Below are 26,574 nucleotides of genomic sequence, written 5' to 3' on the forward strand. Positions count from 1 at the left end.
AAAAGCCCATTTACATCAATGGATAGATCATTCAGATGAAAAATCATTAGAGGAACAGTGGCTTTAAATGACATATTAGACCAAATGGACTTAAGAGATATACACAGAAAAATCCATCCCAAAACAGCAGAATACACATCCTTTTCAAGTGCACATGGAACATTCTCTAGGGATAGAACACACATTGTACCACAAAACAAGTCTTAATAAATTTAAGAAGCACAATTATATGAAAGTAGAGATTGGGACACCTGGGTGGCTCAGTTGGTTAAGCATCCAACTTGGGCTCAGGTCATGATCTCACGGTTTGTGAATTTGAGCCCTGCATGAAACTCTCAGCTGTCAGCACAAAGCCTGCTTGGATCCTCTGTCCCGCTCTCTTTCTCTGTCCCTCTCTCTCTCCCTCCCTGCTAGTTCTCTCTTTCTCAAAAATAAACAAACTTAAAAAAATATAAAAAAATAAAGTAGAAACCAATTATAAGAAAAGAACTGGAAGAAACACAAAGACAGCTAAAGACTAAAGACTAAACACAAAGACTGCTAAAGAACAAATGAGTCAAGAAAGAAATCAAAGAGGAAATAAAAAAATACCTAGAGACAAATGAAAATAGAACTAATACGGTTCAGAATCTTTGGGAGACAGCAAAAGCAGTTCTGTGAGGGAAGTTTATAGCAATACAGGCCTACATCAAGAAACAAGAAAAATCTCAAGTAAAACTTAATCTCAAATCTAGCTTTACACCTCAAGGAATTAGAAACAGAAGAATGAAGCCTAAGGTTAGTAGAAGGATGGAAATGATAAAGATCAGAGTAGAAATAAATGAAATAGAGACTAAAAAGGAAAAGAAACTAAAACTTGTTCTTTTAAAAGATAAAATTGAGAAATCTTTAGTAAGACTGATCAAGAAAAAAAGAGAAAGGACTCAAAGTCAGAACTGAAAGAGAAGTTATAACTGATAAGACAGAGATATAAAAAATAACGGACTATTTTGAAAAATGTGTGCCAAAAAAATGGATAGCCTAGAAGAAATGGATAAATTCCTAGAAATTTGCAATCATCTAAGACTGACTCAGGATGAAATTTTTTAAAAAATGAGCAGGCTAATGGGGCACCTGGGTGGCTCAGTTGATTAAGCATCCGACTTTGGCTCACATCATGATCTCACAGTTCGTGAGTTTGAGCCCTGTGTCAGGCTCTGTGCTGATAGCTCAGCCCCTCCCCAGCTCACACTCTCTCTCCCTCTCTCAAAAATAAACATTAATTTTTTTTTAATTTGAAAAATGAAAAGGCTAATTACTAGTAATGAAATTGATTTGGTAGTCAAAAAAACCTCAAACAAACAAAAGTCTGAGACTAGATGGCTTCACAGATGAATTCTACCAAACACTTGAAGATGACTTCATGCCTATTCCTCTCAAACTATTCAAAAAATGGAAGAGAAGAGAATGCTCCAAATCATTTTATAAGGCCAGCATTACCCTCATAACAAAACCAGAAAAGACACTACAAAAGAGAGAGAAAGAAAATTGCAGACCAATATTCCTGATAAATATAGATGCAAAAATTCTCAACAAAATGTTAGCAAACTGAGTTTAACAATACATTAAAAGGATCATTCAATACTATTAAGTGATATTTATTCCAGGGATGTGAGGATGGTTCAGTATGTGCAAATCAATCAATGTGATGCACTACATTAACAAAATGAAAGATAAAACTCATTTTAAAAAAATCACATCATCTCAATAGATGCAGAAAGGCATTTGACAAAATTCAACATCCATTCATGATAAAAACTCTCAACGAAATGTGTATAGAAGGAATGTACCTCAACATAATAAAGGCCATATATGAAAAACCCACAGCCAACACCATAATGGTGAAAAGCTGAAGAATAAGACAAGGATGTCCACTCTCACCACGTTTATTTAACATAGTATCAGAAGTCCTAGCTATAACAATCAGATAAGAAAAACAAATAAATGGGGGCACATGGGTGGCTTAGTCGGTTAAGCATCTGACTTCAGCTCAGGTCATGATCTCATGGTCCGTGAGTTTGAGCCCCATGTTGGGCTCTGTGCTGACAGCCTAGAGCCTGGAGTCTGCTTCAGATTCTGTGCCTTCCTCTCTCTCTGCCCCTCCCCTGCTCACGCTCTCTTTCTCTCTCTCAAAAATAAACATTAAAAAAAAAGATTAAAAAAATTTTTTTAAAAAGAAAAAGAAATAAATTGTGTCTGAATTGGTAAGGAATAGGTAAAACTGTTAACTATTTGCAGATGGTATGATACTACATACAAAAAACCCTAAAGACTCCACCACAAATCCTTTTAATTGCATCAAAAATAATAAAATACTTAGGAATAAATTTAACCAAGGAAGTGAAAGACCTGACTCTGAAAATGATTATAAATTGAAGACAGCACAAACAAGTGGATAGAACATGCTCATGATTTGGAAGATCTAATATTGTTAAAATGTCCCTATTACCCAAAGCAATCTACAGATTCAGTGCAATTTCTGTCAAAATAACAAAAGCATTTTTCCCAATCCTACAATTGTGTGGAGCCATACAACATCTTTCATAGCCAAAGCAATCTTGATGAAAGGCAAAGTTGGAGGTATCACAATCCCAGGTTTGAAACAATACCATGAAGCTGTAGTAGTCAAGAGTATGGTACTGGCACAAAAACAGACACATAGACAAATGGATCAGAAGAAAAGAGCCCAGAAATGAATCCATGCATATATGGCCAATTAATCTACAAGAAAGGAGGCAAGAATATGCAATGAGAAAAAGAAAATCTCTTTGATAAATAGTGTTGGGAAAACTGGACAGCTATGTGAAAAATAATGCAACTGGATCACTTTCCCACATCATCTACAAAAATAGACTCAAAATGGATGAAAGATCTAATGTAAGACCTGAAACCATAAAACTCCTAAAAGAAAACATAGCTGGTAAACTCATGGACCTCAGCCTTTGCAATATTTTTTTTTCTGAATATGTCTCTCCAGGCAGGGAAAACAAAAGAAACAATAAACAATTGGCACTATATCAAACTAAAAACCTTTGGCATAGCAAAGGAAACCATCAAGAAAACAAAAAGGCAACCTACAGAATGGAAGAAGATATTTGCAAATGATATCTCTGATAAGGGGTTAATATCCAAAATATATTAAGAACTCCTACAACTCAACACTAAAAAAGTAAAGAATCCAATTAAAATGATCAGATGATGTGAATAGACATTTTTCCAAAGATGACTCACAAAAATGGCCGAGATACTCATGAAAATATGCTCAGCATCACTAGTTATTAGGGGAATGCAAATCAAAATTACAGTAAGATATTACCTCACACCTGTCAGAATGGCTAGTATCAAAAAGACAAGAAATAGCAGTCTTGGCAGGGATGTGGAGGAAAAGGAACCATTGCACACTGTTGTTAAAGATGTAAATTGGTGTAGCCACTCTGCAAAACAGTATGGAAGTTCTTCAAAAAACTAAAAATAGAAGTACTACATTATCCAGTAATTCCACTTCTGGGCATTTACCTGAAAAAAATGAAAATCCTAATTCAAAAAGATATGTGCACCCTTATGGTTATTGTGGTGGCATTTAGAATAGCCAAGACATGGAAGAAACCCAAGTATCCATTGATAGATGGATAGATAAAGATAACATAAAATCTTTCCTTTTGTGACAACATGTATGACCCTAGAGGGTATTATGCTTAGTGAAATAAATCAGGCAAAGACAAATGCCATATGATTTCACTTATATGTGAAATCTAAAGACAAATGTACAAATGAGCAAACAACAACAAGAATAGAAACAGACTCATGAGAACAAACTGGTGTTTGTCAGAGGGGAGGTGGGGAGGGACATAGGCAAAATAGGTGAAGGGGATTAAGAAGTACAAACTTCCAGTTATAGAATAAATAATGCACGAGAACCATGTGGCTCTCTTGGGCCATTATGTCTTAGTTAAAATCAAGTTTCCTCTGATTTTCTGTTATGAAATTCTCAAGAGGGGAAATATCTGTGCTGGTTGAAATCACTTCACAGAAAAGAGTAGCCTTTCACAGAGAGGGAGGAACGATCAGGGAACTGCAGTTATAAATCCTATCCTCTTTCCTATATTATTATTATGGAATAACCCATCTCCCTTCCTAGTCTGTATACTCTGAGACAACAGAAAAGACCTCTATCTTAATGTCCTTTGTGATTTTATGGACAAGTGTAGTTCTTGGACTCAATATCTTTTGAGTTCATAAGTGAACCAATCAATGAATAGTGTATACATGAAAGGACAGAGACAGTTACCCTACATTTGAAAATATGATTTCATATTGATGACTTGGAGGAGAGAGTTTTAACTGCACATAAAAGCAGCTAACATTTATGGATCTCCTTCTTTGTCCAGGTACTGTGTCAGGCACTTGATGTATTATCCTCACAATGAGGATTATCACTGTTATCCCTTTTTTTTGCAGGTGAAAAAAAGCACCGAAAAAATAAGAAATTTGTCCAAGGTAGTAAGTGACAGAGATGAGATGAGATGCAAGCCTGTGGAATCTGATTTAAAGCGCAATGCTCTGGGGCACCTGGGTGGCTCAGTAGGTTAAGCATCTGAATTCGGCTCAGATCATGATCTTGTGATCCATGGGTTTGAGTCCTGTGTCAGGCTTTGTGCTGACAGCTCAAAGTCTGGAGTCTGCTTTGAATTCTGTGTCTCACTCTTCTCTCTGCCCCTCCCCATTCATGCTCACTCGGTCTCTCTCTCAAAAAAAAAAAATAATAATAAATAAATAAAATGCTATGTTCTAACCCACATTGTTATATTCTTTCGTTCTCTACAAATATGTATCTAATATGCAGCATGAAGCCCCAGACACTTGGAAGCTAGTGTATATTCCTAATCTGGGATGATGTGGACTGTGGGTCTTCCATATTGCCATGGTAGAACTTCAGTAATGGCCAAATTTCTCCTCTACAAACTGGGATGGTGTGGAGAGGGGCAGACCCCATAGTATTCTCATGAAGATTAAGTAATGTTCATTAACTGTCAATTCCTAGTAAGATATCAGTAAATGTAAGATATTTATTTTAGAGAAGAACAGTCTGCTTCTCAAACTGAAAAAGCTTCACTTTAGTTGTCTATGCATTAATTCATGTAGAAGTTCTTGACTACTTAATTACAGTTGATATTTGGGGGAGGAGAATTTAAAAACTAAATTGGGACCTGACCTTCCCTTCACATTCAGGCCTCAAGCCACACTTGACCTATGGAGGAGTGAAAATGTCAGTATTTATAGTAGATACCATAGATAAATTCACTTCAGAAAATCTGACAGATCTGACATGTAAGTTAAACACTTATCAAGCAAGTTGAGAAAATGTTATTTAGGCTACTTGGAAGTTCATCACAGCCATTTAAAAGAAAAACCTTAAGGAAACTGTTTCATGATATTGAAAATATATCATGATATTTTCAAGTCTCTGCTGGGAGCCTCAGGAAAGAGAACAATGAGTGGCAGACAAGTGTAGTTTTAACTCATTCACCAACCAACAAGATAGCTGGGGGTAGTTTTTAAGTGCAGTTTTGCTAAGCAAAGAATTAGACTTCTCTTACCTGGGATGGATGAAAAATATCCACAAGTTTTATCAATTCCTCCAGTCCTGGCATCAAGTAAGCTCTCAGGCATGTTATCTCACGTTACTTAAGTGAAAAATAGGTACTTAAGTACCTCAGGTTACTTAGGTGAAAAATACCAACTGGTATTTTTACCATTTCATCCATCGTCATTAAATCATGATTAAGGTTTACCAGCTACCGCCTGCATACCAAACTACATTCAAGTGTTACAAGCTCCAAGATAACTGCTCCCCCCATGCCCTTGTGGTCTGAGCTCAGAAAGCAGCCAGAATCTGAGCCACACAGGTATATTTATCTCACTTACTAAACAACTTGCCTATCACTATTCTGTAGCAAGAAACTTATGATCCACAGGGGTTTAGAGTCATCTGGTTTAACTCTAGGTTATAAACACTGGAAAAGGTAATATGATCACACATTTGAATCACCTGCAAAATTGCTTTTTAATCCTGACACCCAGGCCATGATTTCAAAAACGAAATCGACATGTCCTATGATTGGACTGAGGCAGCTGTACTTTTAATGGCACTCTGGTGATTTAAATGCACAGTTAAATTTAAGAAGTTCTACATCAGGAGAAGACAGCAAAGTTAATACAGAGAAACTGTGTCAGTTCAGCTGGCCCACCTTTCCCCACTACAGCCTTCAACAAGGCCTCACAGAGCAAATATAAGTCCCATTATCCAAGGTGCAGATAGATGTACTATCTGCTGGTTCTGTGACTTTGTTAATGTCATTTAACATTGCAGCCCTCTGCTTACCCCTAAAATATGTGACAATAATTTTTATTGTCATTTCAACTTCTATATGCACTTGTAAAGAGCAGAAAGGGCACAGGTGCTATATTAAACATGCAGGACTTGTAGTCAAAGATTAACAAATAGGAACACCTACCTGTTATTTGTTCAGGGGCCTCTCCCTCATTCCTTAGCTCACTCACCTAGATCCCTTCTCCTACCATGGTGCTTTGCCAATGAGCATTCACTTAATGGGTGGTCGAAATGAATTACCAAATGGTCTTAAGAGGGGTTTTGACCAGCGGAAGTCTGAATTTCAAGAGAAGAGATTGATTTAAAAGCTTTTCCTTAAAATATCTTTGATAGGGGTAGATTGAAATGCATTAATGCATTTGTTCCATCCATTCTTAAGAGCATACATTACTTGAATAATCACTGAGGTACCAGCTATGCACCAGGCACTATACTGGGAATGAAAAAAAACATTTATATTCTGTTGTGAGAGACAGACATGTGAGCATGTAATGCAATGCATTCTAATCACAGTGACAAGTAATGGTCCTAAAGTAATAGTCTCAACATATTTTGGATTTGTTTCAACTTAAAGTATCAGACAAGATCTCATGACTTTTGAATAGGACTTGTAATAAAGTACTCCATATAACAGAAAAATCAAAATAAAACTATTTTGAAACATGGGAAAATAAATTAGGTTTAGAAGAGGATAAACATGCAAATGATGTCTTCTTCCCATAACATCTTTTGCCCTCAGTTTTAATAACCTGGTACAGGTCATTTTGTCTGAAAAGGACTATCTAGTTGACCCTTGAACTACATGGGCCCACTCTATTCAGATTTTTTTCAATAAAAACAGCACAGTACTGTATTTTCTCTTCCTTACGATTTTCTTAGCATTTGCTTTTCTCTACCTTACTTTACTGTAAGATCATACAGTACATAGATCGTGTAGCATACAGTGTGTGTGTTAATGGTAAGGCTTCCAGTCAACAATAGGCTATTAGTACTTAAGTTTTGGGAGAGTTAGAAATTATCCATTGATTTTTGCACAGGTGGAGTCAAAACCCTTAATCCTCACATTATGCAAGGGTCACCTGTAGTTGCTAACATTTCTAAGGCCTTGCTATATTTCATATGTGTTACATAGAATACTTTATGTAACCTAATAAAACCCTACAAGTTAGGTACAGGAAATGATATATGTTCTCCATTTGAAGAAACTGTGATTTATACAAATTAAAGAGCATTTTCAAGGTTATATTATACATGTGGGTTGAAATCCAGGTTTATTGGATTTTAAAACCCAAGCTCCTGACTATTGCAATTGTATTGACTCTCTAGCCAAAGACTGAGCAAGAGATGTGGTTCTAGTTTTCACAGAGCTGATGAAAGAGGATTGTGATTTTATAATTCATCTTTCGACAGCTCTATTCTTAGTTATCTAAGGGATTTTATGTAATATGAAAATATCATTCATGGACCTAGACTGTAATGTCCCTGTGAGTCTGTGGCTTTGTAATAATCTATGTGAACCTTCTTCCTCACATGAGGAAAGATGTATGAAAATCCAAGGTAATATCACATATACAATACATCAAGCAACCTCAAATAATCTTAAAAGAATGTGTGTGTGTGTGTGTGTGTGTGGTGGGGGGTGAATGGTGGTGTTCCAAAAATGTTACAGGTATTTTTTCAAAAATAGCGTTTTAAATTTGTTCTTCTACACAGAGCCAATGGCTGTGTATATGTCTTCAAATGTCATTATAATTGTGGATGTTGGAATTAATAGACATCAGTTATGCACTGGTAAATGTGTGACAATTTACTGGGGGAAAAAAAGGCAGTCCTGATTTTTAGTGTTTGCCTATTTCCATGATGTTAATACTCTCACCTTGGCTGACTTCAGTCTACCAATGTGACATCTCTCAATACAACGTTTGGAAAGAATAAACACAATGAGCTCTTATGAGTTTGTGTGAGCAGCTCCAAAATATAACTGCCCAGAGACCAAAACAAAAATCTGTTGAAATTAGAAGTTTGATTTTTTCCTAGTTAATTGAAGTTTATTAAGAAAATTTACCAAAGAAAGCAAATAAAGGTAATTAAGGAGAACTAGAACTAGAAAACTTTTAAACACTTTTTTTTAATGCTAGTTTTCTTCAAAATGAAATAGGGGCACCTAGGTATCTCAGTTGGGTGTCTGATACTTGATTTGACTCGGATCATGATATCAGGGTCATGAGATTGGGCCCTGTATCAGGCTCTGCGCTGAGTGAGGAGTCTGCTTAAGATTCCTTCTCTCCATCTCCTGCTCGCTGTCTCTATCTCTCTGCCTCTCTCTCAACATGACATAACACAGCATAACATAACAGCATTTCTATGTAATTGCTGACTGAGGTAAAAGCAAATCAACTTAGGGGAATGAAGATTATTGATATTGGGTACTTGAAACACTAAAACACAAAGGAATGTGTCTCACCTAAAGAAGTCCTGGCTGGAACAGCATCCTTATTGATCCAGAAAGATACCCAGGATAGGACAACGATGAGTGTGCAGGGGATGTAGGTCTGGATGGTGAAGTATCCCATTCTTCTGCTCAGGTCAAAGTAGACAGACATGACCACATAATCTCCTGGAACAGAACAAAGATAGCACCATGCAAACCCTTATCAAAACTGAAAAGCATTTAGAATAGGAATCCCAGCAATAAACCCATGCTGATGTGGTCAATTAGTCAATGACAAAGGAGGCAAAAATGTACAATGAGTCTCCAATGAATAGTTTTGGAAAAATTGGAGCTACATGCAAAAGAATGACACTGGATGAATACCTTACACTATATGCAAAAATAAATTCAAAATGGGTTAACTTGAATGTAAGACCTGAAACCACAAAAATCCTAGAAGAAAACATAAGCAGTAAGCTCTTCAACATCAGTCTTAAACATATTTTTGGACCAGTCTCAGGCAAGCACAACAAAAGCTAAAATAAACAAACAAGATTACTTCAAACTGAAAAGCTTTTCAGTGGTGAAAGAAAGCATCAGCAAAATGAAAAGACAACCTACTGAATGGAAGAAGATATTTTCAAGTGATATATTTGATAAGAGGTTAATATCCAAAATATATAAAGCACTTACATAACTTAATATAAAAAATCCAATGAAAAAAATGGGTGGTACTTGAAAAGACATTTTTTCCAAAGAAGACCTACAAATGCCAAGAGGCACAAGAAAAGATGTTCAACATCACTAATCATCAGGGAAATGCAAATCAAACCTCAGTGATATATCACTTCATACCTGTCAGATTTGCTATTATCAAAAGGACAAAAAAAATAGCAAGTTATTGGAAAGGATGTGGAGAAAAGTCAACCACCCTTGTGTGCTGTTGCTGAGAAAATAATTTGGTGCAGCCAATATGGGAAGCAGTATGGAGGTTCCTCAAAAAATTAATAATAGAAATACCATACAATCTAACAATTCTACTTTTGGCTGTTTACCAAAAGAAAACAAAAACACCAATTTGAGGATAAATATTCATTTCTATATTCATTGCCGCATTATTTACAATAGCTAAGATATAGAAGCAACCTAAGTGTCCATCCATAGATAAACTGATGAAGATGTAATATATGTACAATGGAATATTACTACACCATAAAAAATTAAATCTTGCCATATGTAGTAGCATGGATGAACCTAGAGGGTATGATGCTAAGTAAAATAGAAAAAGACAAATTTCACTTATATGTGCAAACTAAAAAACAGAACAGAAACAGATTCATAGGTATAGGAAACAAACTGATTACCAGAGTGGGGAGGGGTTGGGGGTAGGTGAAATAGGTAAAGGTGATTAAGAGTTACAAACTTCTAGTTATAAAACATAAGTCGTAAGGATATAGCCAATAATATTGTAATAATTTTATATGGTAACAGATGTTAACTAGATGTATCATGGAGATCATTTTGTAATGTATAAAAATACCAAATCACCATGAGGTATACCTAAAGCCAGTAGGTTATTTTATGTTGATTATACTTCAGTAAAAAACTGCAAAGCATTTGAAAAGAAGCATATATCGAATTTTCATGTTCACACATTTGAGAGTTCTGTACAAGGGGTATGTTGAAAACTATCTTTTTCCCATTTGGGTTAAAAAAAACAGATTAAACTGACTTCTGATCCTTTCATAAGTAACGTGACCACTAGATGAAAGGAAACCTTTCGAGCATATTGATAATATTTTTTTCTTTGAGGTGGTTTTTGATGGTGCCTTGGCTGCCTACTTAAATATATACAATGTAAAACTTTTTGCTTCCTGGGTAGGGAAGGAAACAGTGCCTATAATGAACCCTAAGATTTGTAACAATTTCCTCTTATTCTCAGGACCTTTCTCTATGCAAGCCACAGAACAATATGCTGGTGACTGACACCAGTAAGTACCTATTTTACCCAGTTTATAACCAAATTTCTATGCTGAGACATTTTTCTCATGTTTCATTGAATCTTATGGCTTTCCTTCATAACACTGCAATTCTTAGTTTCTCATTCATATGTGTGGCTATTTTTATAAATATCTGTCCTATTAGAATTTATTGCATGAGTTCACAGTGTCTCTTTTAGCATAACGTTGCACTATCAGTACTTAGCATCCTAATTGACTCCAAATAGGTATTCAGTAACATTTGTTGAATGAATGATCAAAAGAAAGAATCATGTCTTGCATTTTGTATGATTCCAAGTGAAATTTTAGGGAATTACATGTTTTAACTAGATAATATGCTATGGAGACACATTCCAGTTACTATACATTTATATTTTCTTTATACTCTTAGAGAATATTAGTTTCAAAGACTATGTCTGCTCTTGCAATGAGAGATGAACCTGAGACCACTTCTCAAATCTTGTTTCTTTTCTTTACTAAATTATAATTTGTCATAGAATACATAAAGAACAAAATACAAATCCTGTGTTTTGGTTTAATTATTTGGCTTTGTGCCTATGTTTCTCTACTTATTTAGGAGATTTAGATTTGATTTGAAAATCAAGTACTTTAGAAGCCTCAGGCAGAGATGACTGACTTAGCAGAATGAGTTATGACTCCTCAGTCCAGGTCTTCCTTCCCACTTGCAAGTGTCATTCCACACCCTACCAAGCTGATGAGACAGGAAACCCCCTTGGTTACTCCTCCAAGAAGTAATGATTTTCCTCTAATCCTGCAGTTTCCTAAGTGGGGTTATGAAACCTCCTAACACTGCCTTTTGGTGGATTGATGTACTGTCATTTGTCCAAGTCAGGGTTGGTTAAGTCAGTGACAGTGACCCAGACACTAACTGGGAAATTCAGCTTCTATTTGACCACAAGTTCCCTCTCAGAGATCAATGAGTAGCCATTATTTAGCAAGTATTCCTGAAGACATAAAGGTAGGAATTTCTCACTGATATTAAGTAGGTCTTGATTAGTTTATGCTTCTCTCTGTTGATTTATCTGAACTTAAGCTCTGTAAAGTCATGGCATTTCATAAATTAGTTTGGTCTCTGCTTTTCTTCTAATTTAGAATATAACAGACACAGGCTATGATCGTGGAGTAAAAACATTTCATTTGAGATTATCCCTAGGAATGTCTGTCTTTTTCTTTCCTGTTTCTTTGATCAGAATACCAAAGGCAAATTCAAGTTCTCATATGCTAGATAGGAAAAACAAGGCAAGGTTTTCTTTTTAAATAATTAATATTCAGTGGCACTTTTTCTCCCTATTTTCAGAGTCCTTGAGAGTTTTCTGCACATTTTAAACACGTGTTTAAGTGAGACTTTACAAATTAAAATATTTTAAATAAATCTACACAATATTAGTAACTTCGTTTTACTTCGTATCATGTAAGTGAATGAGAATCTATACTTTGGCATTAATGATCTGATTCTTTTAAAGGTGAACTTCAATTTTGTCTGAAGTTAACAAGATAATTATCTAATTCAATTCTCCACCTCCTTTCAGGTCAGAATCTAAACTTCCATAGCTTATTTATCTATCAATTTCTATTTTAAGGTAATAGCTTCTGAGCATCTTTCATTTTTGCCAGCAAATCCAAAGCTTCTCTACCACTAGATTACGAATTCAGACTTGGGAACAGGCCATTTAAAAGCAAAGCAGCTTCACAGTGACAGCCTGATGCCTGTCTTATCTCTAAGGCCACATCCCTTTTTGTATTTTTAAAAACTCTGGGCCAAGAAGCCTATAAAATCAAATCCTCTGAAAGTGCCACATCAGTGATTCCTAAGCCCAAAAGGTTTAAATCCCAACCAAGTCAAAAGTGGTTATTTCACCCACTTCAAATATATTTCATCTATTGATTTATTCTAACATATGATATTTAAAGTCATAGCATTTTATAAATTAGTTTAGTCCCTGTTTGTGTCCTAATTTAGCATATAATAGACACAAGCTATAACTGAAAAGAGAGGAAAGAATTTGAATGACACCCACTAAGGTCCATTCTTTCTTTATTGTTTTACAAGCTTCTTATGTCTGGTTTTATGAAAAGAACATCAATGTCAATTAATGAATTTCATTTTTTTAAGCTATGTTGTTAATCATATTAAACCTTTAAAATTCAGCGTTTATTAGGGTGTTTAGGATTTTATTTCATATATAAAACTATTTCCTAAAAACTTAAAGATCCCACAGTAGAAAAGTCTTCCACCCCAATGAACATCTGAAATAATGAAAACAAGTATTTTCTGGTTACCTACCATATAGTAACAAGGACCTACTGTGTACAGAGACTGGGGCTGAATAATTTGCATATATTATCTCAACATCATCAATACTTTGTCAGGACAGTGAGTAAAACAAATACTTCACTTTGTTCCTCACTCATGACTCTTATTCCACTTAAATATCATTGAATAGAGTTTATATTATTCTACTAGATTGACTTGAAGGCATTATTAGTACTATGCTTTTCTTTACATTTTTTTTCATAGTCTCTTCTTTGTTTATTTATTTATTTATTTATTAAAAAAAATTTTTTTTTCAACGTTTATTTTTGGGACAGAGAGAGACAGAGCATGAACAGGGGAGGGGCAGAGAGAGAGGGAGACACAGAATCAGAAACAGGCTCCAGGCTCTGAGCCATCAGCCCAGAGCCCGACGCAGGGCTCGAACTCACAGACCGCGAGATCATGACCTGGCTGAAGTCGGACGCTTAACCGACTGCGCCACCCAGGCGCCCCTCTCTTCTTTATTTAAATCAACAAACATTTTTGAATCACTGCTATGCACAGAGCATTCTATTAGGGAATATAGAGATTAAGACCAATGGAATCTCACAACTTATTCTAAATTAAATAGATTAAATGGGGAAAAGATAATTTTCTTTTGACTATAATTAAGATAGAGACATGTATTGAGACAACGCATTAGATCTAATTTTATCACCCCTTATTAAATACTTGAATCCGTTGTATCCTTCTCTGAGGTTGCTTTTGACCATAGGAAAGCAGGAGAGTTGATTGGCCACATTTTCCTTTGGGGAGTTTGTTTTTAAATTAGATCTGTAAATCACCTCACAAAAATAAATTTAAAATGGACTGAAGATCCAAGCATGATCCTACACAAGGCAAAACTACAAGAGAATATCTTTATAATCTTACTGTAAAAAGGCATAAAACATAATTTTTTTTTCAACATTTTATTTATTTATTTTTTTTGGGACAGAGAGAGACAGAGCATGAACGGGGGAGGGGCAGAGAGAGAGGGAGACACAGAATCGGAAACAGGCTCCAGGCTCCGAGCCATCAGCCCAGAGCCTGACGCGGGGCTCGAACTCACAGACCGCGAGATCGTGACCTGGCTGAAGTCGGACGCTTAACCAACTGCGCCACCCAGGTGCCCCAAAAAGGCATAAAACAAAAAGCATAATGGAAAAAAATTATGTCTTTAGCATGTAAAAGAACTCATGGGGCACCTGGGTGGCTCAGTTGGTTAAGCATCTGACTTTGTCTCAGGTCCTGATCTCACAGTTGGTGGGTTCAAGCTCTGCATGGGGCTCTGTGCTGACAGCCCAGAGCTTGAAGCCTGCTTCAGATGCTGTGTCTCCCTCTCCATCTGCCCCTTCCCTGCTCATGCTCTGTCTCTCTCTCTCTGTGTCAAAACTAAAACAAAACATTAAAAATTTTTTTAAAAAGGTACAACTCCCGTATTATAAAGAATGCTTTAGGGGTGCTTGGCTGACTCAGTTGGTAGAGCAATGTGACTCTCAATCTTGGGGATGTGAGTTAATCCCAGGTTGGGAAGAGAGTTTACTTACCAAGATAGACAGACAGATGACAACTTAAAAAAATTTTTTTAAAGAATGCTTTAGGCAATTTTAAAAGGCAAAATACCACAGCCGAATAATCTATCTCCAAAATAAGAAATCAAAGGCTAGTATCACTGATACATAAACAATTCCCATTAATCATTGAGAAAAGAAACCCAAATTTTTAACTAGGTTAAACAAAATTAATGGCAAATGAATGGATAAATGAAGAGTCTCAACTTTGGTAGTGATCAGTGAAAGGCCAAGTGAAAGTATTTCATTTTCAGCCTATTACATTGGGGGACAAAAAATTTACAGTACAGACAACATGTAAACAAAGAGCTGCACACTGTAGGTGGGGGTATTCTTCACTTTTTGAAAGGTACTATGGAAATAGCTTTTTCAAAAACAAATTTAACTTCAAGATATCTAGAATAAATACTTTTTCCCCAAAAAATGCTTTGTAAATATTGCCTTTCACGTGGCATGAAGTTTTTCTCCAGGTTTGTTGTGTGCTCACAAGAATGAGTAGCATACCTTGGGCAGAATCACAGTCCCTGAGCTTATGGAGTCTAGAGTATTATGGGGAAGTAATGACTTCAAAATTTAAATGGTAAATGGCTGCTAACTTCTATACATGCTGTTCCCATGTGTTTCTGTGTCCATCACCTGCCCACCATTCCCAATGACTGCTCAGAGTCCTATTAACTTTTCTGGAATTACATTCAACATTCTTTCAGTAACTAGATCCTGTGAAGTCAGGGGAAGGGAAACACGACTAAACTGTAATCCTTGCCATCAAAGACTCCTCAGGCTAAGAAAGACCTAGGGATATGGCATCACTACTCAATGGCAAAGGGTCTATCAAAACATATACATGATAACATGCCATGTTTTTTTTAAGTATATTTATTTATTTTGGGAGAGTGCACCTTCCTGCGGGGGAGGGTCAGAGAGAGAAGGAGAGAGATAATCCCAAGCAGGCTCTGTGCTGTCAGTGTGGAGCCCGACATGGGACTCCATCCCATCATCTGTGAGATCATGACCTGAGCCCAAATCAAGAGTTGGATGCTCAACTGATTGAGCCAGTCAGGTGCTCAGTACCGTAATTAAGTTTCTGGCAAGAAACATATCTGAAATTTCTGCATAAATATTCCAATCTTTGAGAGCCTTAAAGAGATCCATGTTCTTCCTCACAGTCCAGACCCCTTAGTCTGGCATGGGAGGCTGTTTATAATCTGAATTTAACCTAAACCTTTCTCACTATTTCCTTCATGTTCTTTAAGCCCTAGACAAAGTAAATTAAATATTTTCATTTCACATTTCTATGATCTTTCTGTCAGGAAGATCTGACCTCCTCTGTCTCTCTCAGATTCCTAGCTCATCTCCTTGCTCCTTTTCCTCATTCCAATTTCCCAATGTCCCAACACCACCACACTACCACACACACGTGCTCTGTACAATGACTAGACTTGTGCTAAGATGGTAGTTACCTTAAGTAAAATATAGAATTAAACAAAATTCAAAAATCTATTCCTCCAGTTCATCAAAGGCATTTCAAATGCTCAGTAACTATACACAGTTTGTAAGTACTATATTGCAATAGTACAGATTTTAGAAAAGCTACTTCATCTTGGAAAACTCAGTTGGACAGTGCTAGTTTAGACCAATCTTTCTAAAATGCATTTCTACTCATGCCATTCCCTTCATGTTTCTCAGTATACAATCCATACTGCTTAACATATGCTTCTGGTCCATTTTACCTTGATCCATACTGAATGATCCCAGCTGTATCTCACACCATTTATCATCTCTCCATTTAATGCCCACCCAACCTGATTTACTTTCTACTCTGCCAAGGGGTATTGCTCATTCTTATGTCTTCATTTCCCTGTTACCTCCAATTTCTGGAATACCCCCTGCTCCTTTGATCATGTCACACACATATACATTCCTCTAAACCCTTCAATAAATATCCAATGATATCAGTACACACTAAATCCTTTAACTTGCCCTTTAAGACTTTGTATGGTCTTTCCCCTGACTCTAGCCTCTAACCTCATCTTAAATAGTATTCCCTACACTCCAACTGGGGTTCTTGTGATTCCTTAAATGGCCCTGCTACTTCTTGCCTTCGGATCTTTTCATATGCTGATTATCTTGGCTAAAATTCTAATATCCCTATTTTATTTAATTAACTCCATTCTACCTTCAGATGTCCATTAATTTATCCCATCATCAAAGAAATCAATAGATCTAATGTCTTCAGTAAAACCTCATAGTAGGTATGACTATTAGAGAACTGATCACAATTCAAAGTCTATGATTGGTGTTAATGTTGGATTACAATCTATAATTAGTTCACGAGTTCCACGAGGGAAATAGCCATACCTATTCATCTATTTTAGTCACAGCATCTAGTACAGTGCCTGGTACACAGAATGAGTTCAACAATTATTTGTTAAATGAATAAATGTTTTAGCTTAGAAAGTCATGCAGAAAATCTTGGGTGAGCTCTATATCCAAAACATTTAAGAACAAGGCAGAGATCACCATGAGCTTTTAAAATATTAAGCTTTCACTTTAGAAATTATTGCTTCTGGAAATATTTTTAGTGGACACCTTGCTGAACTTAATCCCTGGAGATGTGAATATAAGGTCACAGTGAGCTGTTAGCAATCTTAACCACTTGCCAAGAAGAAAAAAGGGATAGGAAATCAGTTATATCAGAGTGACCGCATTATGCTTATTAAAAAATCAATTGGCAATTTGAGTTTCTCAGCCAGATTCAATTAATGAGAGAAGAAAACAAAGGGGCTTGGCTGCTGAAACAGATCAATCAGTCTTCTCCATTAAGTCTAATAGTGTGTTTTCATTTCAAAACATCGCCATTTTTATTCCATCTATTATTTCTTTAAACTCATATATGGAAAAAAATAACAATTTGAAAAATTAAAATGGAAAATTAAAGTATAATTTATACTTTTTAAATTTTTTTCTAGGCTAAATCTATCTTTTAAAGTCTCCCTCTGGCTTCTCCACTGAGCAAAGAGAGGATAGGATTATGAAGACATCTGCTTCAAGTTATATTCCCTAGAAGCAGAGGTGGAGTCAAGAATTCCTGCTGGGTTGAGTTACTTGTGGGTTTAAGCTTTCAGAAGAAGGGGAGTAAGAGAAGGAAGCGAGAACTGGCAGTGGGAAAAACTACTAAGCATAGATTTGCTTCAGCCTAAGGAGGAAAGCTTCTAGGAGTTTCTGGAACAAAGTACACCACAGAGTTAGTGCCACCTGGAGGCAAGAGCAGCAGCCACGTGTACTCTGTAGGCTAAAGTGTAATGGTCTTAATCTCCTTGTTGAGATGGTTCTGTCTTGGTCAAAGGCAATTCTGGAGAGAAGGAACAGTGGTGAGCTGTCAGCAGTCACCCCTTACAACACCTGGAGGATGGATACACCAGCTCAGAGAAGATGGGAAGGAGGGTACATCAAAAACATCTGCTCTAAGGACTGTGATGTCAGACTGGCTTGGTTCAAAAGTCCTAGTCCTGTCACTAACTGGTTGTGCGATTTGGGGAAAATGCCTTAACTCTCTGAGTCTCAAGTTCCTTACGTGTAAAGTAGGGATACTAAGAAAACTCACCACATAGGATTATTTTGAACCTGAAACGAGTGAATGTATGTAAAGTGTCTGGTATAATTCATGGCACATAATAAAGAGCCCATTAATGTAATTTATTAGCACAAATTAGCATAATCTATGTAATATTATTAACACCATTCTGGCACATACAAGCATGGAGGAAATAGTACTCCAAAAGAGAACTGGTTAGAAAGGGTCTGATAATTTATCTATATCAACCTATTCTATCCTCTTAAAGATAGAGGGGCAGTTGAGATCCATCAAAGAAGTTTGGTGTTTTATGGGGCGCCTGGGTGGCACAGTCGGTTAAGTGCCCGACTTCAGCCAGGTCACGATCTCGCGGTCCGTGGGTTCGAGCCCCGCGTCGGGCTCTGGGCTGATGGCTCAGAGCCTGGAGCCTGTTTCCGATTCTGTGTGTCCCTCTCTCTCTGCCCCTCCCCCGTTCATGCTCTGTCTCGCTCTGTCCCAAAAATAAATAAAAAACGTTGAAAAAAAAATTAAAAAAAAAAAAAGAAGTTTGGTGTTTTATCTAAGAACACAGAGCTATCTTGTGGCAGACCCCAGACTTCTGCCTCCCAAAGCAACACTATTTTTGTAGTAAACAGCTCGTTCATTAAAAAAAAAAAAAAAAAAAAAAAAAGCTTCATTTTTGAGAGAGAAACAGAGTGTGAGCAGGGGTGGGGCAGAGAGCGAGGGAGACATGGAATCTGAAGGAGGGTCCAGGCTCTGAGCTGTCAGCACAGAGCCTGACACGGAGCTCGAACTCACAAGCTGTGAGATCATGACCTGAGCCGAAGTCAGATACTTAACTGACTGAGTCACCCAGGTGCCCCACAGCCTGTTTATTTTGAGCAAATGGCTAGGATCATGGAAAAAAAGCAAAAAGCAAACACACAAATAGAAAGTCAAGCAATTATTGAATATAGTTAATACAGAAAGCTGGTTTGGATAACTGGGGGCTCAAACCACAAAGAGAAAAATTCTTTTCATTTGCTCTTGAACCTTTTATGATAGGCAAATTACTTTTAGGAGAATGGAAACTTAACCATACTAGAGATTTCCTCCTGGAGAATAGCTTCACATAGAAGGAAGCTTAATATTTGTAAAGATTCCAGAGATGAGTGGTTTTCTCTAGATTTGTGCAGTGAACCTAAGTGTTTGCTAATAACTCAGTTCTCTGTATTTCTGTCCTAGAAAATTCTCTTTACTAGTGTAAATCACTTCTCTTTCTCACCCTCTGAAGAAGCCACCACAATTTCTTAGCTCAGTGTGACCTTTTGTAATACAATTCATTGTTTTGGGTCCATTGTCAAATTCCAACAATGTAGCAAATAATTCACCTTGGGATTTATATAAATAAGACAACTCTGGCTCAGAAGTCTAAAGCTGAAGATACAAATGAATGTGTTTGCCACTTTGATCCATCCAAAAAGAATGCAATTTCTCAGCATAATTAAATATAACTCCTACAAACATCTGACTAGATACTAAAACATGTTTTATGTAAATTCAGAGTAGGTTGTAGTAGCAGGAAATATACTGAATCCAGTTCCAGAATTCAAGTTACTACTAATGACATTAACAAGGTTCAGAGACAAGGGCAAATTGTTTACATTCTCCCAGTAAAATAGAGATAATCATACCTATTGCTAAGGCTGTTGTGAAAACCACATTTGCTAATTGTAGCAAAAGTGCTTTGTAAAATTCAGAGACGATGATACAGTTGTTTTGCAAAATAACTTCTATGGCATTGGTAAGTGAGCTTCCTCCTGAGGTGATATCTATATATTTTTTATCCTTTGTTAAAAGGCTACCTGCAACCATCAGGAATAATAGTAAAGCGTTCAGTCTTGTTCTTGTTTGTATGAACATCAGTTTGTCCATGAAAATCATTAATACCATCATTTTAACGTAGTTCACAGATTTGTGTCATAAAAATCATCTGTTCAATGATTCACTGTTCAATATGTAACTGAAGTATGGACTAGTTATATATCAATAGCTTGGTAGTCAAAGGTGACAAAATATCCTTTTATGTATGTACTGTGACACCACCAGATCTCCTAATTTCTCTCTTTGAGAAGTCCCATTGTAGGGGAGATTTTAAAATGTGAATTCATATTCCATTCAGCTCTCATGGCTCTAAGTTGCTGACTGGAAATATTGTCAATGGCTCAGGAGAGAGATACCTGTAAGAAGCACACACCATAGCATAGTTAAATCTGTCAACTTGAACAAGAAAATTAAACTGGCCTAATAGAGGTATCACTGGATATTTGAGAAATCCTAAGAAAAGTAGCAGTTGTTTACTTCCAGCCAACCACAGGTAAGTGCTCGATGAGGAAGGACTTCATGCTCCTTGTAATTAGAGGTTATAACTGATTTGTCACAGTTGTGATCCCAGGGCTACAGCAAATGGGTCAATATGTTATATTTTTCCATCCTGACATGTACATGATGAGACTGCACTTCACAGAGGAAAAGTACAGAAATTCTACTTGTGGCCTGCAGAAAGAAACAAGATTTCCCAATATGAAAGGCATGGTCCACAGGTCTGTTCATGAAGAATGGAGTCTTTAGCCACGGGCAGCCAGTTTCCTCTATTTTCCCTCACCTATTAAACAGGAATTTCCACACTTTTGGAAAATACTGGAAAGTAAAGATTCCACTCTTTCTTCTGCTTCATTCCTTCTGTTGTCTGATAGGCAAAATTGAGACACATGCCCACTTAGGTGTTTCCTTACTGGATAGATCTAATAATTTCTTGCATCTGTTCTCCATTTGGTAAGGTCTCCTGAGTCAAGCCAACGACTAATTCTTTTTTTTTTTTAATTTTTTTTCAACGTTTATTTATTTTTGGGACAGAGAGAGACAGAGCATGAACGGGGGAGGGGCAGAGAGAGAGGGAGACACAGAATCGGAAACAGGCTCCAGGCTCTGAGCCATCAGCCCAGAGCCCGACGCGGGGCTCGAACTCACGGACCGCGAGATCGTGACCTGGCTGAAGTCGGACGCTTAACCGACTGCGCCACCCAGGCGCCCCAAGCCAACGACTAATTCTTAGAGGCTAATCTAGAAGTTTGTCCTACTCAGTCCCTACTTTAGGTACTGAATTGTTCTCAGCCAGCTATTCTAAGCGAGTAATTGGTCTTATACACCAACTTCTCCTCTGAGTTGGGTGATGCCAAAAGTTAGATATGCATGATAATTTAGTAAGAATCCCGACTGTGATTACAAATGTATCTTCCAGGGGCGCCTGGGTGGCGCAGTCGGTTAAGCGTCCGACTTCAGCCAGGTCACGATCTCGCGGTCCGTGAGTTCGAGCCCCGTGAGTTCGAGGTCCGTGAGTTCGTCGGGCTCTGGGCTGATGGCTCAGAGCCTGGAGCCTGTTTCCGATTCTGTGTCTCCCTCTCTCTCTGCCCCTCCCCCGTTCATGCTCTGTCTCTCTGTCCCAAATAAATAAACGTTGAAAAAAAAAACAAAAAAAAAAAAACAAAAAAAACACAAATGTATCTTCCAAATCAATGCTACCCCAATAAAGATGGTATTAGAATTCTATCTGTTGGATTTATAGATGTATGCCACAAATGGTTCAAAATCAGGAGGCAAAGAGCAAAAGGTTGTTAATGACTTTAATTCAAACCCAGAAAACTGTTCTGGAGAAATAACCATGTCAGTAGAAATATTGTAATTTCTTGTTTTTATTCATTTGATGGGCCCGGCATAATTTTGTGTTTGAAGCCAGACCTGATTAATCTAACCCAGGCACTGACATTTTCTTAAAGAAAAGACTCCACAGCAGTTGAGAAACCTAATGTTATCAGAACACCAAGCTTTCTAAAACAGCTTTGAAAGCAGCTGGAAAAAAAGAACATCCAAATTCAGGCAACTGCAGGCAATGGTTGCAAAAGGTCAAATCACAAAATGTTCCCCAAGATGTCAAATCACTCCTGGGGATACTCTGCAAAACTGTAAGCTTAAAAACTTGACCTCACTTGCTCTTTGTTCAATGCCCAAGCAGTCAATTTTAAAGCTTCCCACCCCCATCCTCCACTGGAATTCTCTCACCCTGGAAGCTTTACATTTTCTGATATTCAAGATACTTTTTAGGATGTCTGGTAAAAAATCATTACTAATATATTTTTTAAAACTCTGTAAATCATATAAAACTACATAGAGTTCTAAAACACTCAACTCCTCTGAGAAAGGAAGCTTTATTTTGGTAGGGAAAGCACTAGACTCAAAGTCAGCAGACCTATGCTCTAATTCCTGCCTGTTTATGATCTTGTTGTGTGATCTTGGGTAAATCCATTTTCCTTTCTGGTTTTTTTTTGTCTTTTTTGTAAGATAAAACTAAATCAGTTAGATATTGAATCTTGTGGAGACCCTACATAAAATGTTAATTATTCTTTTAATATTAAATTTATTATTAGGGATGTTTAAAGCTACATATTGAAACATATATTCAAATTTCACCAACAGGAGTTGTAAAATCTATGAAAAATGAAGAAATATTGGACAAAAAGTAAAATAAAAACTGGCTATTTCTTAGTTTGGCATTAATTTGCTCGACAACCTTAAGCAGGTTTCTTAACCTGTCTGGTCTCAGCTTCAGCACATGGAAAAATAGGGATAATAGTTATCCGTACCTACTAGAATTCTAGTGAAGGTTAAGGGGAATGATTGCTGTAGAGTGTTTGGAACAGGGACTGAGGCATCCTAGGTCTTAATAAATGTTACTGACCTTTATTACCGTTATTTTTTTTTTCCTTTTCCTAATGTTTTCACTGAACTGAGAGGGTCTTATGACCTTGAAAAACTAGTTTAGATCAGAGCTGTTGGTTTTGATTTGTATCTACAATAAACATTCAATTTTCTCCACCATCAGGAAGTCAAATCTTAGTCCCATTCCTTCCTTCTCTGATTTTAAATGTAAGAATTCTATAGCTGTACAGCTGACAGAACCTCTTTTCTTGCACTATAATGGCCTTGGAGTCAAAGACAAGAGAGCAGAACAATCTATCTTCTTCCTTCCCCTGAAAAGACTCCATTGCAGACATAACAACTTAAGAAGCCACAGTGTAGCCAGGATATAAGAATGCCCCTAGTAGGGGATCAGCAGGCCTTATACTCAATACCTGACACTATCTACTCAAGACTCCACCCCAGGGCTGATGAGATGACATGTGTCCTCTACTCAACTATGAGACAGAGTCATCGCCTTTTATCCACCAAAAAGCCCTTGTTGTGACTTGATTAATAGAAGAAAGTAATATAAAGAGTTGAGAAAAGCATGCAACCACATCCATTTTCTGATTATACTGAGATTCACATCTCAAGGCTTTTTGCTTTGTATGTCAGAGAATGAATTCTAGCATCGACCTGTTTGCCACATGGAATGTTGTGTCTCTTTCACTTTATGAAGCATAGTCTAGATTAGGGGGTTGATGCTCAGCATTCTTTGTCCACAGGGAAGATAAAGAATTGTGGTTTTGAACAAAATGGGCTTCTGGGAGCAAATGTTCTAGGAGAAAAATTATGTGAACCAATGTATGTAGGTATCTGCCTCGTATTTGGCTTCTGCTATTGCAGGATTGATATAAGAGATTATTAAAGGCCCTCCAAGTCTTTTCTTTTCTTTTTTTTTTTTTTGAGTTGGCACTTGTTTTATTTTCACAGATGGTATTCCATGTCTAATTAGCATCAAGAACAATGGTGTAATGCTCTGCTCACCAAAAACTGAAAGTGTCTTTGGCCTCATTATATAGAGTGTTTTCAGTACTTTCATTGCTGAATTAGAATTTGGATTTGATCCTAGGGTGTCAAAGCTGAAAGAAAATTTAGAGATCGGGCCAGTTCCTTCATTTTCCAGATGAGAAAGTAAACCTCTGAGGAATACCAGAGCTTGCCAAAGGTCACACCATAGAACTTTCACCAGAAGCTAGGTCTCTCAGTTTACCTCCGAGAGCTTTCTTATTTTCATTAATACTGTCATTTGAATAACTAAATTGTCAGTTGTAAAATTGAAGTATGGTTTTATGCATTAAACATTTAATTAGATGTTCTCTCTCCTTTCCCATGCTTGAGTTCCTAAATAAACTTCAGAGTTAACCAATTCTTTCTGTGGAGTAACCATTTTTATGGTTTGCAAATAAGAAGGAAAAAATATTAATTGTAGAGAGCTGTTATTTGCCAAGAACTATTGTTCTCTCAGCATTGAGGCAAGAACTTCTTGTCAGCTGATCCCAAGAGATCTCTCAAGGAGGATTTGATGTTGACATTCATAAAATTGTAGCCTACTTGGAATCTGGTATTTAAATAATGGCAAATTGAAGTCCCTTGCTTCCCTTCTATAACCTTCTTGGAAGGAAGAAAAAAAATATCACTCTTTGTTTTCAATCAGTTTCTAAAGGATGTGTGATTTGTAGAATTTATTAACACTAATCTATAGCTCCTTTGGCCCAACCAATTCTTTGACAACATATTGGATTTGATGGCACGAAGAAGTAATTGGAACAATTCACAAAACCTAGTTTTCAAGCTATAGGATATTAAAGAATTGAAAATAGCTGCTTTAAATTAAATATTACTATATTTAATCTTTATATTGGTAGGGAAGATACTCCTGGCCATGTTTTAAGACTTCCATTCTGCAAAAAGAGAAGATCTCTCTCTCTTTTCTTGTTTGCCATGTATGTTTTGGTGAACAATCTGCAATCTGCCACAATGTCAAATTCACCAAGCTTACATGCAGCTCATCTTCTTTTTAAGCTATAAGATTTTAATTTCATTAGTAATTAAGGGTACACTACAATGTGTATCTCAAATAAACTGAATTATGGAAGACAGACTCTTATAGTAGTCATACAATGAAGAGAGAGGGAATAGGAACCAGCCTGCTGGAATAAGACATCTGTATTACACATCAACATCAATGGCAAATATTTCTCCGATTCTTCTTAAGAGATAAATACCAGGCAAGTTAGAAACGGAAACGTTTTGTTAAACAAACAAAAACAACAACACCTATAGGCACAGAAAAAACTTAGACCCTCAAAAAACAGATAAAAATTGGCCAAGTAAAACAAATAAGAAAAACTGGTTAAACTTCTCAGGCATACTAAATTTTATCAAATATATTATACCAAGGCATTTTAGCAAAATAAAGTATTAAACTATACTTAGTAGACATATACATCTATTTTCATAACTATTTCATTACAGATTGATTGACTTTAATGTACTGTAATAAAGAATTATCTGAGATCAGTGCTGACTAAACATAAAGTAAGGAAGGCAGACATCCCCAGTCATTCTTTGCATGAACATGAATTCTACCATTTAATGCAGACTCAAGGCCAAAAATTATTGGGGTAGGTTTTACTTCCAGTATAGATTCTTTTCATGTAAGATCATAAAAATACAACACAAGGCGATGTGCCCAATTTAGAAATTACGTGAGGCAGCCACTATTAACACAGTTCCCAATAAGGGACAAGAAAAGCTAAATCTGATATACCAGGGCTCATCATGGGAGCAGAATCATCAAGTAAAAGGAACTAGAACAGTCTGAAAATAGGAAACATCATGCCCTAACAGTCATTCAATCAAGGTTGATTTGTTTGTTTTGATGACTAAAATAATCCACGTGAGAAATCCAAATGAGCGTGAACAATTCAGTGTCCTGTACACACATACACACACAGTGCTCAAAGCTTAGTTAGAGCCATCTCTACAAAAGCTGAAGAAAACATTGCTTGAAATGAAACATAGGGGCAGATGTGTTTTCAAAAAACAATGGTTACTTTTAAAGGAACTGTTGACATTTAACTTTCAAATCTGAAATTAAAAATGAAGTAGAACCTGGTGCAGGATATGTCTGAAGTGAATTAGAACCTTGATTTCCCAGTGGCATAACTGAAACAGTGTTTGAATTTAAAAACTGTTCCATATTTTATGAGCACCCTAAAATTTTGATATAGAATAGCAATCCTAAAATGACTTTGGCCAAAATGAACTACCAAAGACCTGCACTGAGAGAGACCCCAGTTGCCAGGAGTGGATATGCAGATGGGAGGGGGGCTCACTAACTGCCCAAAAACCCCTACTGCCCTTTGACCTCACTATGCAATGAACCTAGAACATTTTTAGTAGGGAAGTCTTTCATAAAAGGCTTTTAATTATTGGGCAATACTGAGACAAAGTGAAAACTTTTCGAGGA

The 26,574-nt window shown here is 36.7% G+C and overlaps 1 protein-coding gene across 2 annotated transcripts in view; it reads right to left on the minus strand.

Moving 5' to 3' along the window:
• GABRG2 (gamma-aminobutyric acid type A receptor subunit gamma2) overlaps positions 1–26,574 on the minus strand; it is a 115,988-nt gene that overhangs the window by 10,190 nt on the left and 79,224 nt on the right. For both annotated transcript variants that reach the window (XM_043596571.1, XM_043596562.1), the window contains exon 7: positions 8,895–9,047. In XM_043596571.1, coding sequence (XP_043452506.1) covers positions 8,895–9,047 — 153 coding nt within the window. The remainder of the gene's footprint in view (positions 1–8,894; positions 9,048–26,574) is intronic.

This window comes from Prionailurus bengalensis, chromosome A1 (assembly GCF_016509475.1).
Source record: "Prionailurus bengalensis isolate Pbe53 chromosome A1, Fcat_Pben_1.1_paternal_pri, whole genome shotgun sequence".
Classification (NCBI taxonomy): Eukaryota; Metazoa; Chordata; class Mammalia; order Carnivora; family Felidae; genus Prionailurus; species Prionailurus bengalensis.